The 15,259-nt window shown below is 42.2% G+C and overlaps 1 protein-coding gene across 2 annotated transcripts in view; it reads right to left on the bottom strand.

Moving 5' to 3' along the window:
- LOC126456753 (E3 ubiquitin-protein ligase CHIP) overlaps positions 1-15,259 on the bottom strand; it is a 134,869-nt gene that overhangs the window by 85,984 nt on the left and 33,626 nt on the right. For both annotated transcript variants that reach the window (XM_050092499.1, XM_050092500.1), the window contains exons 2-3: positions 12,239-12,437; positions 12,025-12,152 (exon numbers count right to left, since the gene is read on the bottom strand). In XM_050092499.1, the coding sequence (XP_049948456.1) occupies positions 12,025-12,152; positions 12,239-12,437 (327 nt within the window). The remainder of the gene's footprint in view (positions 1-12,024; positions 12,153-12,238; positions 12,438-15,259) is intronic.

The following is a 15,259-nucleotide window of genomic DNA, read 5'->3' as shown; positions in this document are numbered from 1 at the left end:
AGTAGGACCAGGTGAATCTGATGGAACCAAAGGAGTTGAGGTTGGAGAGGAAATTCTGGAGTTCTTCTTCACTGTGAGTCCAGATCACGAAAATGTCATCAATAAATCTGTACCAAACTTCGGGTTGGCAGGCCTGGGTAACCAGGAAGGCTTCCTCTAAGCGACCCATGAATAGGTTGGCATACGAGGGGGCCATCCTGGTACCCATGGCTGTTCCCTTTAATTGTTGGTATGTCTGGCCTTCAAAAGTGAAGAAGTTGTGGGTCAGGATGAAGCTGGCTAAGGTAATGAGGAAAGAGGTTTTAGGTAGGGCGGCAGGTGATCGGCGTGAAAGGAAGTGCTCCATCGCAGCGAGGCCCTGGACATGCGGAATATTTGTGTATAAGGAAGTGGCATCAATGGTTACAAGGATGGTTTCCGGGGGTAACAGACTGGGTAGGGATTCCAGGCGTTTGAGAAAGTGGTTGGTGTCTTTGATGAAGGATGGGAGACTGCATGTAATGGGTTGAAGGTGTTGATCTACGTAGGCAGAGATGCGTTCGGTGGGGGCTTGGTAACCAGCTACAATGGGACGGCCGGGATGATTGGGTTTGTGAATTTTGGGAAGAAGGTAGAAGGTAGGGGTGCGGGGTGTTGGTGGGGTCAGGAGGTTGATGGAGTCGGGTGAAAGGTTTTGTAGGGGGCCTAAGGTTCTGAGGATTCCTTGAAGCTCCGCCTGGACATCAGGAATGGGATTGCCTTGGCAAACTTTGTAAGTAGTGTTGTCTGAAAGCTGACGCAGTCCCTCAGCCACATACTCCCGACGATCAAGTACCACAGTTGTGGAACCCTTGTCCGCCGGAAGAATGACGATGGATCGGTCAGCCTTCAGATCACGGATAGCCTGGGCTTCAGCAGTGGTGATGTTGGGAGTAGGATTAAGGTTTTTTAAAAAGGATTGAGAGGCAAGGCTGGAAGTCAGAAATTCCTGGAAGGTTAGGAGAGGGTGATTTTGAGGAAGAGGAGGTGGGTCCCGCTGTGACGGAGGACGGAACTGTTCCAGGCATGGTTCAATTTGGATAGTGTCTTGGGGAGTTGGATCCTTAGGAGTAGGATTAGGATCATTTTTCTTCGTGGCAAAGTGATATTTCCAGCAGAGAGTACGGGTGTAGGACAGTAAATCTTTGACGAGGGCTGTTTGGTTAAATCTGGGAGTGGGGCTGAAGGTGAGGCCTTTGGATAGGACAGAGGTTTCGGATTGGGAGAGAGGTTTGGAGGAAAGGTTAACTACTGAATTGGGGTGTTGTGGTTCCAGATTGCGTTGATTGGAATTTTGAGGTTTTGGAGGGAGTGGAGCTGGAAGTGGGAGATTGAGTAGATGGGAGAGACTGGGTTTGTGTGCAATGAGAGGAGGTTGAGGTTTGCTGGAAAGGTTGTGAAGGGTGAGTGAGTTGCCTTTCCGGAGGTGGGAAACCAGGAGATTGGATAGTTTTTTAAGGTGGAGGGTGGCATGCTGCTCTAATTTGCGGTTGGCCTGTAGGAGGATGCTCTGAACAACAGGTGTGGATGTGGGAGAGGAAAGATTGAGGATTTTTATAAAGGATAGGAGTTGATGGGCGTGTTGATTGGCTGAGTGGATGTGTAGGTGAAGGATTAGGTGGGTGAGGGCAATGGATTGTTTGGTTTGGAACTGGTATAGGGACTGATGGAAAGAAGGGTTGCAGCCAGAGATGGGAACTTTAAGTGTGAGGCCTTTGGGGGTGATGCCAAATGTCAGACAAGCCTGAGAAAATAAAATATGGGAGTGTAATCTGGCTAGGGCGAAGGCATGTTTGCGGAGGGAATGTAAATAAAACTTAATGGGGTCGTTGTGAAGGTGTTGTGAGGGTGACATGGTACTAGAAGGTGGAAAGTGGAACACGAGGCTGAAATGAAAATGAGAATAAATATGAAAAAATATATGGGGAGAGATAAAGGTAAAATTAGAAAGCAAATGGAGATCTGGTGTGAAAAAAGGCGAAAAAGGGTTGGTTAGGGCTGGGCTATGTTGATCCTGTGGTGAACTTGTGCAGGTAGATAATGATGTGCATAAAGGTTAGGTGGTTGTGTTGCCGCCAAAACACGTTAAAGGGTGGAGAAATTCGGGAAAATTTCGAAAAAACTACGTGAGGATGTATTAAAAGGAGTGGTTTGGTGGTGGCAGATTATGGAAATGAAGCTAACAATTGTTTGATGAAGAAATAATGACGTTAAAACCTGTGGGAAGCGGCTAAAAATGATCGGTGATGTGAGAAAAACGGAAATGGAAATAAAGCAAAAGTTATTAAAACTGCCGAAAGGGTTGTTTAATAGCTGAAAGGAACTGTTTGTGGACTGGAAACGGTGGATTTTATAGCAGCAAAGCGGAAAAAAATTTTTTTGGTTATGGTTTGGAAGTGATTTACGTATTATTACGTATTATTGAGTGTATATCGACGGGATAAAATTGTATACTCCCACCACCACCTATTCCAGTCCTGTAACCCGGAAGGTGTACACGATCAAAGGCAGAGCCACGTGTGAAAGCACCCACGTGATTTACCAACTGACCTGCCTACACTGTGAAGCGTTCTATGTGGGAATGACCAGCAGCAAACTGTCCATTCGCATGAATGGACACAGGCAGACAGTGTTTGTTGGTAATGAGGATCACCCTGTGGCTAAACATGCCTTGGTGCACGGCCAGCACATCTTGGCACAGTGTTACACCGTCCGGGTTATCTGGATACTTCCCACTAACACCAACCTGTCAGAACTCCGGAGATGGGAACTTGCCCTTCAGCATATCCTTTCTTCTCGCTATCCGCCAGGCCTCAATCTCCGCTAATTTCTAATTTCAATTTGCCGCTGCTCATACCTCACCTGTCTTTCAACTTCATCTTTGCCTCTGTACATCCGCCCCGACTGACATCTCTGCCCAAAAAATGCCCAAACTCTTTGCCTTTACAAATGTCTGCTTGTGTCTGTGTATGTGTGGATGGATATGTGTGTGTGTGCGAGTGTATACCTGTCCTTTTTTCCCCCTAAGGTAAGTCTTTCCGCTCCCGGGATTGGAATGACTCCTTACCCTCTCCCTTAAAACCCATATCCTTTTGTCTTTCCTTCTCCTTCCCTCTTTCCTGACGAGGCAACCATTGGTTGTGAAAGCTAGAATTTTGTGTGTATGTTTGTGTTTGTTTGTGTGTCTATCGACCTGCCAGCGCTTTTGTTTGGTAAGTTTCATCATCTTTCTTTTTAGATATATTTTCCCACGTGGAATGTTTCCCTCTATTATATTCATATCATTAATTTGAAGCCAACAATCACGTTTGTTATTGTTATCGTTATTGTTATTGTCACTGTTACATTTCGAAGTCTTTTCTGTCGTCTTATTTCCTCCTCCTGTTTTTGCCATCACTTTCTATTCACCTTCTCCTTTTTTACCGTAATCCAGTATACAATTTTATCCCGTCGATATACACTCAATAATACGTAATAATACGTAAATCACTTCCAAACCATAACCAAAAAAATTTTTTTCCGCTTTGCTGCTATAAAATCCACCGTTTCCAGTCCACAAACAGTTCCTTTCAGCTATTAAACAACCCTTTCGGCAGTTTTAATAACTTTTGCTTTATTTCCATTTCCGTTTTTCTCACATCACCGATCATTTTTAGCCGCTTCCCACAGGTTTTAACGTCATTATTTCTTCATCAAACAATTGTTAGCTTCATTTCCATAATCTGCCACCACCAAACCACTCCTTTTAATACATCCTCACGTAGTTTTTTCGAAATTTTCCCGAATTTCTCCACCCTTTTTTCCGCTTTGCTGCTATAAAATCCACCGTTTCCAGTCCACAAACAGTTCCTTTCAGCTATTAAACAACCCTTTCGGCAGTTTTAATAACTTTTGCTTTATTTCCATTTCCGTTTTTCTCACATCACCGATCATTTTTAGCCGCTTCCCACAGGTTTTAACGTCATTATTTCTTCATCAAACAATTGTTAGCTTCATTTCCATAATCTGCCACCACCAAACCACTCCTTTTAATACATCCTCACGTAGTTTTTTCGAAATTTTCCCGAATTTCTCCACCCTTTAACGTGTTTTGGCGGCAACACAACCACCTAACCTTTATGCACATCATTATCTACCTGCACAAGTTCACCACAGGATCAACATAGCCCAGCCCTAACCAACCCTTTTTCGCCTTTTTTCACACCAGATCTCCATTTGCTTTCTAATTTTACCTTTATCTCTCCCCATATATTTTTTCATATTTATTCTCATTTTCATTTCAGCCTCGTGTTCCACTTTCCACCTTCTAGTACCATGTCACCCTCACAACACCTTCACAACGACCCCATTAAGTTTTATTTACATTCCCTCCGCAAACATGCCTTCGCCCTAGCCAGATTACACTCCCATATTTTATTTTCTCAGGCTTGTCTGACATTTGGCATCACCCCCAAAGGCCTCACACTTAAAGTTCCCATCTCTGGCTGCAACCCTTCTTTCCATCAGTCCCTATACCAGTTCCAAACCAAACAATCCATTGCCCTCACCCACCTAATCCTTCACCTACACATCCACTCAGCCAATCAACACGCCCATCAACTCCTATCCTTTATAAAAATCCTCAATCTTTCCTCTCCCACATCCACACCTGTTGTTCAGAGCATCCTCCTACAGGCCAACCGCAAATTAGAGCAGCATGCCACCCTCCACCTTAAAAAACTATCCAATCTCCTGGTTTCCCACCTCCGGAAAGGCAACTCACTCACCCTTCACAACCTTTCCAGCAAACCTCAACCTCCTCTCATTGCACACAAACCCAGTCTCTCCCATCTACTCAATCTCCCACTTCCAGCTCCACTCCCTCCAAAACCTCAAAATTCCAATCAACGCAATCTGGAACCACAACACCCCAATTCAGTAGTTAACCTTTCCTCCAAACCTCTCTCCCAATCCGAAACCTCTGTCCTATCCAAAGGCCTCACCTTCAGCCCCACTCCCAGATTTAACCAAACAGCCCTCGTCAAAGATTTACTGTCCTACACCCGTACTCTCTGCTGGAAATATCACTTTGCCACGAAGAAAAATGATCCTAATCCTACTCCTAAGGATCCAACTCCCCAAGACACTATCCAAATTGAACCATGCCTGGAACAGTTCCGTCCTCCGTCACAGCGGGACCCACCTCCTCTTCCTCAAAATCACCCTCTCCTAACCTTCCAGGAATTTCTGACTTCCAGCCTTGCCTCTCAATCCTTTTTAAAAAACCTTAATCCTACTCCCAACATCACCACTGCTGAAGCCCAGGCTATCCGTGATCTGAAGGCTGACCGATCCATCGTCATTCTTCCGGCGGACAAGGGTTCCACAACTGTGGTACTTGATCGTCGGGAGTATGTGGCTGAGGGACTGCGTCAGCTTTCAGACAACACTACTTACAAAGTTTGCCAAGGCAATCCCATTCCTGATGTCCAGGCGGAGCTTCAAGGAATCCTCAGAACCTTAGGCCCCCTACAAAACCTTTCACCCGACTCCATCAACCTCCTGACCCCACCAACACCCCGCACCCCTACCTTCTACCTTCTTCCCAAAATTCACAAACCCAATCATCCCGGCCGTCCCATTGTAGCTGGTTACCAAGCCCCCACCGAACGCATCTCTGCCTACGTAGATCAACACCTTCAACCCATTACATGCAGTCTCCCATCCTTCATCAAAGACACCAACCACTTCCTTGAACGCCTGGAATCCCTACCCAGTCTGTTACCCCCGGAAACCATCCTTGTAACCATTGATGCCACTTCCTTATACACAAATATTCCGCATGTCCAGGGCCTCGCTGCGATGGAGCACTTCCTTTCACGCCGATCACCTGCCGCCCTACCTAAAACCTCTTTCCTCATTACCTTAGCCAGCTTCATCCTGACCCACAACTTCTTCACTTTTGAAGGCCAGACATACCAACAATTAAAGGGAACAGCCATGGGTACCAGGATGGCCCCCTCGTATGCCAACCTATTCATGGGTCGCTTAGAGGAAGCCTTCCTGGTTACCCAGGCCTGCCAACCCGAAGTTTGGTACAGATTTATTGATGACATTTTCGTGATCTGGACTCACAGTGAAGAAGAACTCCAGAATTTCCTCTCCAACCTCAACTCCTTTGGTTCCATCAGATTCACCTGGTCCTACTCCAAATCCCATGCCACTTTCCTTGACGTTGACCTCCACCTGTCCAATGGCCAGCTTCACACGTCCGTCCACATTAAACCCACCAACAAGCAACAGTACCTCCATTATGACAGCTGCCACCCATTCCACATCAAACAGTCCCTTCCCTACAGCCTAGGTCTTCGTGGCAAACGAATCTGCTCCAGTCCGGAATCCTTGAACCATTACACCAACAACCTGAAAACAGCTTTTGCATCCCGTAACTACCCTCCCGACCTGGTACAGAAGCAAATAACCAGAGCCACATCCTCATCTCCTCAAACCCGGAACCTTCCACAGAAGAACCCCAAAAGTGCCCCACTTGTGACAGGATACTTTCCGGGACTGGATCAGATTCTGAATGTGGCTCTCCAGCAGGGATACGACTTCCTCAAATCCTGCCCTGAAATGAGATCCATCCTTCATGAAATCCTCCCCACTCCACCAAGAGTGTCTTTCCGCCGTCCACCTAACCTTCGCAACCTCTTAGTTCATCCCTATGAAATCCCCAAACCACCTTCCCTACCCTCTGGCTCCTACCCCTGTAACCGCCCCCGGTGTAAAACCTGTCCCATGCACCCTCCCACCACCACCTATTCCAGTCCTGTAACCCGGAAGGTGTACACGATCAAAGGCAGAGCCACGTGTGAAAGCACCCACGTGATTTACCAACTGACCTGCCTACACTGTGAAGCGTTCTATGTGGGAATGACCAGCAACAAACTGTCCATTCGCATGAATGGACACAGGCAGACAGTGTTTGTTGGTAATGAGGATCACCCTGTGGCTAAACATGCCTTGGTGCACGGCCAGCACATCTTGGCACAGTGTTACACCGTCCGGGTTATCTGGATACTTCCCACTAACACCAACCTGTCAGAACTCCGGAGATGGGAACTTGCCCTTCAGCATATCCTTTCTTCTCGCTATCCGCCAGGCCTCAATCTCCGCTAATTTCTAATTTCAATTTGCCGCCGCTCATACCTCACCTGTCTTTCAACTTCATCTTTGCCTCTGTACATCTGCCCCGACTGACATCTCTGCCCAAAAAATGCCCAAACTCTTTGCCTTTACAAATGTCTGCTTGTGTCTGTGTATGTGTGGATGGATATGTGTGTGTGTGCGAGTGTATACCTGTCCTTTTTTCCCCCTAAGGTAAGTCTTTCCGCTCCCGGGTTTGGAATGACTCCTTACCCTCTCCCTTAAAACCCATATCCTTTTGTCTTTCCTTCTCCTTCCCTCTTTCCTGACGAGGCAACCATTGGTTGCGAAAGCTAGAATTTTGTGTGTATGTTTGTGTTTGTTTGTGTGTCTATCGACCTGCCAGCGATATATATATATCTATATACACACACACACACACACACACACACACACACACACACACACACACGAGTGCTCTCCATTCAGGAGTGAGCTTGTCTGACAGATGATGTAAAAGCATTTAGCAGTAATATTGCAGTAAATAAATGATTTTTTGACTTTGTCTCTAAGAGAGACTGTACCCTTTAGCCTTTTATGGTCTTCACTGATACTGAAGTTTCCATTTGCGTGTGCTACAGACAGAATGCCGAAGCTAGTATTTGGACATGGATTTCAATAGAGCTTACCTAGCAATTTTACACATATCCATTTTCGTAAACAAACTTTTTGTGCCCCAGTTATAGTTAACAACTACTGCTGGAGAGTGATGAGAAGTATTTTACACTGTCATTGCACCTCATTTCTGAGCATTCCTCAAGCACGACGAAAACAATGAGAAACACATTCTGTTACAAAATACTTCTCTATTCTTAAATTAAATGATATTCCTTTAAGTGGCTGGTATATTGTACAGTATGAAGCAATGCTCACTCGATTGTGCAGGTAACGGTTGTTGTTGTTGTTGTGGTCTTCAGTCCTGAGACTGGTTTGATGCAGCTCTCCATGCTACTCTATCCTGTGCAAGCTTCTTCATCTCCCAGTACCTACTGCAACCTACATCCTTCTGAATCTGCTTAGTGTACTCATCTCTTGGTCTCCCTCTACGATTTTTACCCTCCACGCTGCCCTCCAATGCTAAATTTGTGATCCCATGATGCCTCAAAACATGTCCTACCAACCGATCCCTTCTTCTAGTCAAGTTGTGCCACAAACTTCTCTTCTCACCAATCCTATTCGATACCTCCTCATTAGTTACCTGATCTACCCACCTTATCTTCAGCATTCTTCTGTAGCACCACATTTCGAAAGCTTCTATTCTCTTCTTGTCCAAACTAGTTATCGTCCACGTTTCACTTCCATACATGGCTACACTCCATACAAATACTTTCAGAAACGACTTCCTGACACTTAAATCTATACTCGATGTTAACAAATTTCTCTTTTTCAGAAACGATTTCCTTGCCATTGCCAGTCTACATTTTATATCCTCTCTACTTCGACCATCATCAGTTATTTTACTCCCTAAATAGCAAAACTCCTTTACTACTTTAAGTGTCTCATTTCCTAATCTAATTCCCTCAGCATCACCCGATTTAATTTGACTACATTCCATTATCCTTGTTTTGCTTTTGTTGATGTTCATCTTATATCCTCCTTTCAAGACACTGTTCATTCCGTTCAACTGCTCTTCCAAGTCCTTTGCTGTCTCTGACAGAATTACAATGTCATCGGCGAACCTCAAAGTTTTTACTTCTTCTCCATGAATTTTAATACCTACTCCAAATTTTTGTTTTGTTTGCTTCACTGCTTGCTCAATATAAAGATTGAATAACATCGGGGAGAGGCTACAACCCTGTCTCACTCCCTTCCCAACCACTGCTTCCCTTTCATGCCCCTCGACTCTTATAACTGCCATCTGGTTTCTGTACAAATTGTAAATAGCCTTTCGCTTCCTGTATTTTACCCCTGCCACCTTCAGAATTTGAAAGAGAGTATTAACATTGTCAAAAGCTTTCTCTAAGTGTACAAACACTAGAAACGTAGGTTTGCCTTTTCTTAATCTTTCTTCTAAGATAAGTCGTAAGGTTAGTATTGCCTCACGTGTTCCAACATTTCTACGGAATCCAAACTGATCTTCCCCAAGGTCCGCTTCTACCAGTTTTTCCATTCGTCTGTAAAGAATTCGCATTAGGATTTTGCAGCTGTGACCTATTAAACTGATAGTTCGGTAACGGTTGGCACAGATAAAATTTTGAAATAGTTTGTAGGAAAAAGGCAATTAAACTTGCCACCGACAGTGACTATCAATATTGCCACACCGTTAGCTGCAAATACAAGCTGTGCCACACAGATTTTTTTATTGTGAAATGAAAAACAGTTAATCTTCCAATCTGAAAATAACTATGCTGACACTGTAGTACAGGGTTAAGTCTCACCATAAGCCAGTGTAGACATTTCTTTGTATCTTCAATTGTAATCCAGAAATCAAAATGTAAGTTCTGAATAATAACTATAGTAATCTCTCAGTCCAATTCGACACACCTACAATATTTATCGTGAGCGATACAATGTCTCAATATTTCATTTGTTTGCAAGAGAATTGATAATGAATGAAAGACTGGCAGCAGCAAGCATAATATGCATTGGGCACAAATGATCAGTACTACAGAGACAATAAAAATTCTTGCGAATAGGAAAATCTTATCTCGTAATACAACACGATATGCTGTACTGCGTAATGTGTGAGGACGCCTCTGTGTCACATCTCCCGAACTCCAGACGGAAGAGTCAATTAGTGATTGGGAAGATACCAACAGCTCAGGCAATTACACCTCCCTGAGCCTGGACTTTATCGGTGGTACGCACCAGCCCTACCTGCCAACCTACACGCTGGGAGCTACACGTTACTCACCCACCGTGCATGAAACCTGTGAGCTGTCCCTCGGGAACCCGCAGTAGTCAAGAAGAGAGGCAAAAAAGAAGACCTCGATTGCCAAAATGGAGGAAAAACTTCAGAAGTCCGAACAAGAAAAGAAAGAAAAGACATTCTCGCACAAAGAGAGTCAAAAGAGTCTGTTGCAACATCAGAAATGAATAAGCAGTAACTAGCAGAGAAGATGAGGATAGAAGAGAGGACCTGGCATGAGGAAGGGTAAACAACAACAGCAGTACCAGCTGGGGACCCAGTGAGTACCAACCACTAGCTCACCCCATGTGAGGTCTCTGGTGGACCAAACGTAGCATTAGGTGCTGTAGCCACAAACATTGTGGATCCGTGTTCTTACAAAGAGACAGCTGCTAAGTTCAGCCACACATTCTCTATAGCCACCTCCTGCCATAGAAAAATTAGATTCTTCTTTACCAAAGATCCTCTCGAGCTACTCCCATATTGTGGAATGATCGACGAAATGATGTTTTCATTCTGTGATACACTGACCAATCAACTTATCACTGGAAAAAGAAAAAATTGAAAAAGAACTAGATCTTCTCTGAATCCTGACTACAAATACCAAGTTAACCTAAAAGCTTAGAGGACACATTATGCAAAAAGAAAACCAATCAAAAACACGTCAATCTCGTAGATAAAATAACTTTAATCAGAGACACAAAAGAATAACAACCAAAAACAGTTTTTAATGTTTGAAGGATACAAAATTATACACTAGCAACAGAAATACTAACAATCTGTACGATTATTGAGACATAAAAACAATTATATAATATCACAATGAAGATGGAGTACGTGAGCTGTTATATTTGTATCTGCTCATAGATAAGTCACGATTTTGCTCCCGAGGTTTTTAAAATGATGAATTATTGGATTTTATTCCACCACACAATTAATTATACTCAACTGATAAGCCAAAAAGTGACCATTCACGAACTTCACGTAAATAAAAATGCTGCTGTTTTAATAGGAATGCCCATTACATACCACTATTCTAGGACTGTTGATATTTTTTAAAAATATCGCGAACCCGATATGTCGGTATTTAAAGAAATATCTTTATCGGCCATCAGTATACCGAAAAAAGTATCGATATATCACCGGCAAAGGTACTGAAGTACTGATTTATAAAAATATCAGCTTCACACTGTAAATATACTGCCCATTTTCGTGCTGTATATTTAAAAATTGATTTATTATTATATATTCTGTACATCAACAAGCTAGCAACCTGCTTGTCCGCCTTAGAGCAAGTACTGAAAGGAAAACGAGGCATGCTCACACTCTGTGATAAGCACTTTGCTAACAATGACAACTGCATGTAAGTGGCACATTAAAAGGTGTCCAATGGCTCCATCACTCGGTTTTGTCACATATCGGAACTGTCTGGAACACTTTATGTGACTTCCCAGTTTTTTTTAATTTTTCCCTAGCAGTTGTAGTGTCAAAATTGCGTGATGATGTTAAACATTATGGTTTCTGTTAGTAACATGGAGCGGCGATTACGTCAGCATTCCCTCTCACACGTCTCCACCCAACACAATAATCAATCATGTCATTTAGATATTTGTTCATAATTTACAGCAATTGTTTCTGAAGAATGTCAATGTGAGGAAATAGCACACTACTTGCGTTAAAAAATTGCATCTGGTATGTTATTTCTTCACATCGGAAACCTTGTTATTCCATTCACACCATCAGCCTCCCAGTGCAATCTGACTACTCCTTTGCGCCACCGATGCTTGCTTCACACAGTCAAAGGGAAAGACTGGATGTGTGAATGTAGTAAGGCTCCTTCGTGCATTGAGAGTAAAACTATGTTCTACTACAATTTTAAATATTTACCGAAAATTGTTTATATCAACATCCGTATACTATGCAACTGATAATACTTCAACAAAATTGAAATATCAAATCTGTGGTAAGCTTACCTGTAGTTCTATCTCTTGTGCAATTCGTTTTTCTTCTTGTACATTCCACCTCTTTTTCCGGGCTGCCCTTAGCTGACTTGCAATGTCATCACCAAAATTTAATTTCTGTTCCTTAGCTAGATCATTTGCTGAAAGAGAGGATTACCAAATATCAAATAGAAGTTGAAGATGTAGTGGAGCGTATAATTAAAAACTAACACAACTGCAACCCAACCTCTCTGTAAATGTTTTATTGCTTCATCATAATTATCCATTTCTAATAAAGCTTGCCCCAGAAAAAAATGTCCTTTGACTAAATTTGGATCCATGTCAAGCGCTCTTCGGCAGTCCTGGCACGCTTCCTCCCACCTTTTTGTCTTCAGGTGGCATAGTGCTCTGTTTGTGAAGTAAGTTGGCACATTTGGATTTTTTATCTGAAATATATTTAAACAACAAAAATTTAGAAGATAAAAATATAGGCTGCTCTCCTTCAAAAAAGTACTAACTGTTAGAAAATACTGGCTTATTTGTAAGTTTACTTCGAGAAACAGCATAAGTCACTGAATAAAAAATCATTACAGAGAAATGCTAATTCTACTTTTTAATGGAAACTCCAGACAGGAATATCAATGACGTAGGGAAAGAAAGATTGCTACTTACCATAAAGAAGACATGTCAAGTAAAAGAGGCGCACACGCACATATACATGACTGCCAACTCCAGCATCTCTGCCCTAGATGCTGAAGTTGGTGTTCGTGCGTGTGCGTGTGTGCTGTGACCGAAAACTATATGTGAATGTCTTAATTGTGCTTGTCTGCAACTTGGAAGTGTCTTCTTTACAGTAAGTAGCAATCCGTCTTTTCCTAATTCGACTTTTCAATACGTATATTTCACGAAACAATGAAAAGATTCATTATAAGGAAAGAATATAAATACATCAGGTGTATGGAATGAGTAGGATCCTTTAAAACGTAAACCACTGACAAAAACAGAACTGAGTTCACTCATCAGCAATCCTTTCATTGTGGTCCTGCCAGCTGACGAGGGCAACAAATCCATAACTTTGGTTCCAGCTGGCTATTGAGTGCAAACATTTGGATGACGGTAGGAATTTGAAGAATAGTAAATGAAGCAGATGCATAAACTCCCTTAACCTATTAAAATGGCATTATGCTGACATAAAACATGGATAACCTGCCATGTGTAACACATCTAAAACTACAAAAATTATATTCAAGGAATATGCTAAATAGTGTTCTAATATAAGAAACTTCATATTTTACTGATATTAATGTTTCAGCAGAGTGTTACAAGTTATGAGTGAAGAAATGTGTTACATGTGATTGTCAATTTGCCATCCAAACAGTGTGAACAATACATTTGGTAAAATTAGTTATACAGCTCCTAACATCAAAACATTGCAAGCACCAGAGAAAATTAAGTCCTCTTTGTATTCTTGGAAGAATATGGTGCTCATTCCAGAAATAATTTATTCTTCTACTTGTTGACAGGGTCTCATTTGCAATGATACTGGACTACACTGGTTTCACATTTGATCACCTGCCTATGTGCAGTGCACTGAAGTCTGCCACGGTCAGTTTTTTGTACAGCAGCTGCATTTCAGTTTCAGTGAACGAGTTTAGAGCATCACAATTCCAGTGACTAACACTAGGACTGCCCGATTTTTCCAATCCCTGAAAGCACTACTGGGAGAAAAATATGCCCTTTTCTTGTTGATGCATTTATGGCTTGTTTTTACTCTTTATTTTAGGGGATGAGTTTTTTTGTAACAGTCACTCTAATGGTCTGTTATTTTATTTTAATTTTAAACATTAAGTACAGTCATGTTAGATACTTACAAATTCTTTTGAAATATTTCACTGTAACTAAATAAAAATTGAATATTTTTATTCTTGTCCAAGTAACTTTAAATATGCAAATCTTTGAAATTTGTCCCAATTGTCATGAAGAAACCTTGTACTCTTTACAGAAATACATCTGAATCAAAATGTTTTTGGTATAAAATGATATTTTCCACAAGTAGCAATAAATCAAATCAATAAACGGAAACCAGCAATAAATCAAATCAATAAACGGAAACCAATGTTACCATAGTCTAATACAGGTCTAATTTTGACACAAATTGCCTGATCGCAAACATTTCAGTCTACATGAATATGTTCCTTTAAAATACCTACAGATCATTATCATCAAATAGTCTGAGATTTACAATTGGCACAGAACAGGAAAATATTATACAGATCTTGCAAATTAATTTGCCACGCAACACTATCAACAACGCAGGAAAAGCTAAATTGCTACTCACCATAGAGAATACTTGTTAAGTTGCAGACAGGCACAATCAAAAGACACTTACACAAAGCTTTCAGCCACAACCTTCAGCAAAAGAGAAACACACACCATTCATACACACAAGCAAGCACACTTCACCTCACAAACTCACGACTGCCACCCATGGCAAGTCAGGCCTAGCCCGAGCTGCAGGGGTTGGCGGTCATGTGTGCGAGAGATGTAGGCCTGAGCTGCTGGAGATGGCGATTTCACGTGTGTGTGTGTGTGTGTGTGTGTGTGTGTGTGTGTGTGTGTGTGTGTGTGTGTGTGTGAGAGAGAGAGAGAGAGAGAGAGAGAGAGAGAGAGAGAGAGTGTGTGTGCTTGCTGTTTTTATGAATGGTGTGTGTTTCTCTTTTGCTGACAAAAGCTGTGGCCAAAACCTTTGTGTGTCTTAACTGTGCCTGTCTGCAGCTTCTCATTTATATTGGTATGCATATGACAGCACGCGTACCTTGTATGTTCCAAAATGCCGCACATTAAAATGGGATTTTCTGGTGCTCGTAACTCAGATCTTATTGGTGATGATACGTGTTTTGGATAGCCCTTGCACTAAAGAACATTTGAATATCCATCAAAAGAATTGAGTTACTGTCATGATCCTCTATTACAGGGATAAAGTATGATATTAAACACTACCTCTTTCCTAGGCAAGTGGAGCAAATTAATTGATTCTTCTTGTATTTGATGTGGTCTACGGTGGGCTTGATCAGAATTACGGAGGCACTATTAGTTCACGGATGGTTTCTTGTAAAACACCACAAAAAGATTTTTTTTTACTGTATTTTTGCCATTACCCACAGACCAAAATTCAGGCGAGGATTCCGAGACAGTCACGCACAGCAGTGGCTGTAATTTTTACATTACATTCCTAAGATCCTGATCTCGAACAATCTTGAAAATTTTC

This window comes from Schistocerca serialis, chromosome 2, assembly GCF_023864345.2.
Source record: "Schistocerca serialis cubense isolate TAMUIC-IGC-003099 chromosome 2, iqSchSeri2.2, whole genome shotgun sequence".
In the NCBI taxonomy this organism is placed as follows: Eukaryota; Metazoa; Arthropoda; class Insecta; order Orthoptera; family Acrididae; genus Schistocerca; species Schistocerca serialis.
Note: the sequence above shows the minus strand (reverse complement) of the source record. Positions and strands in the feature narration are given on the sequence as shown.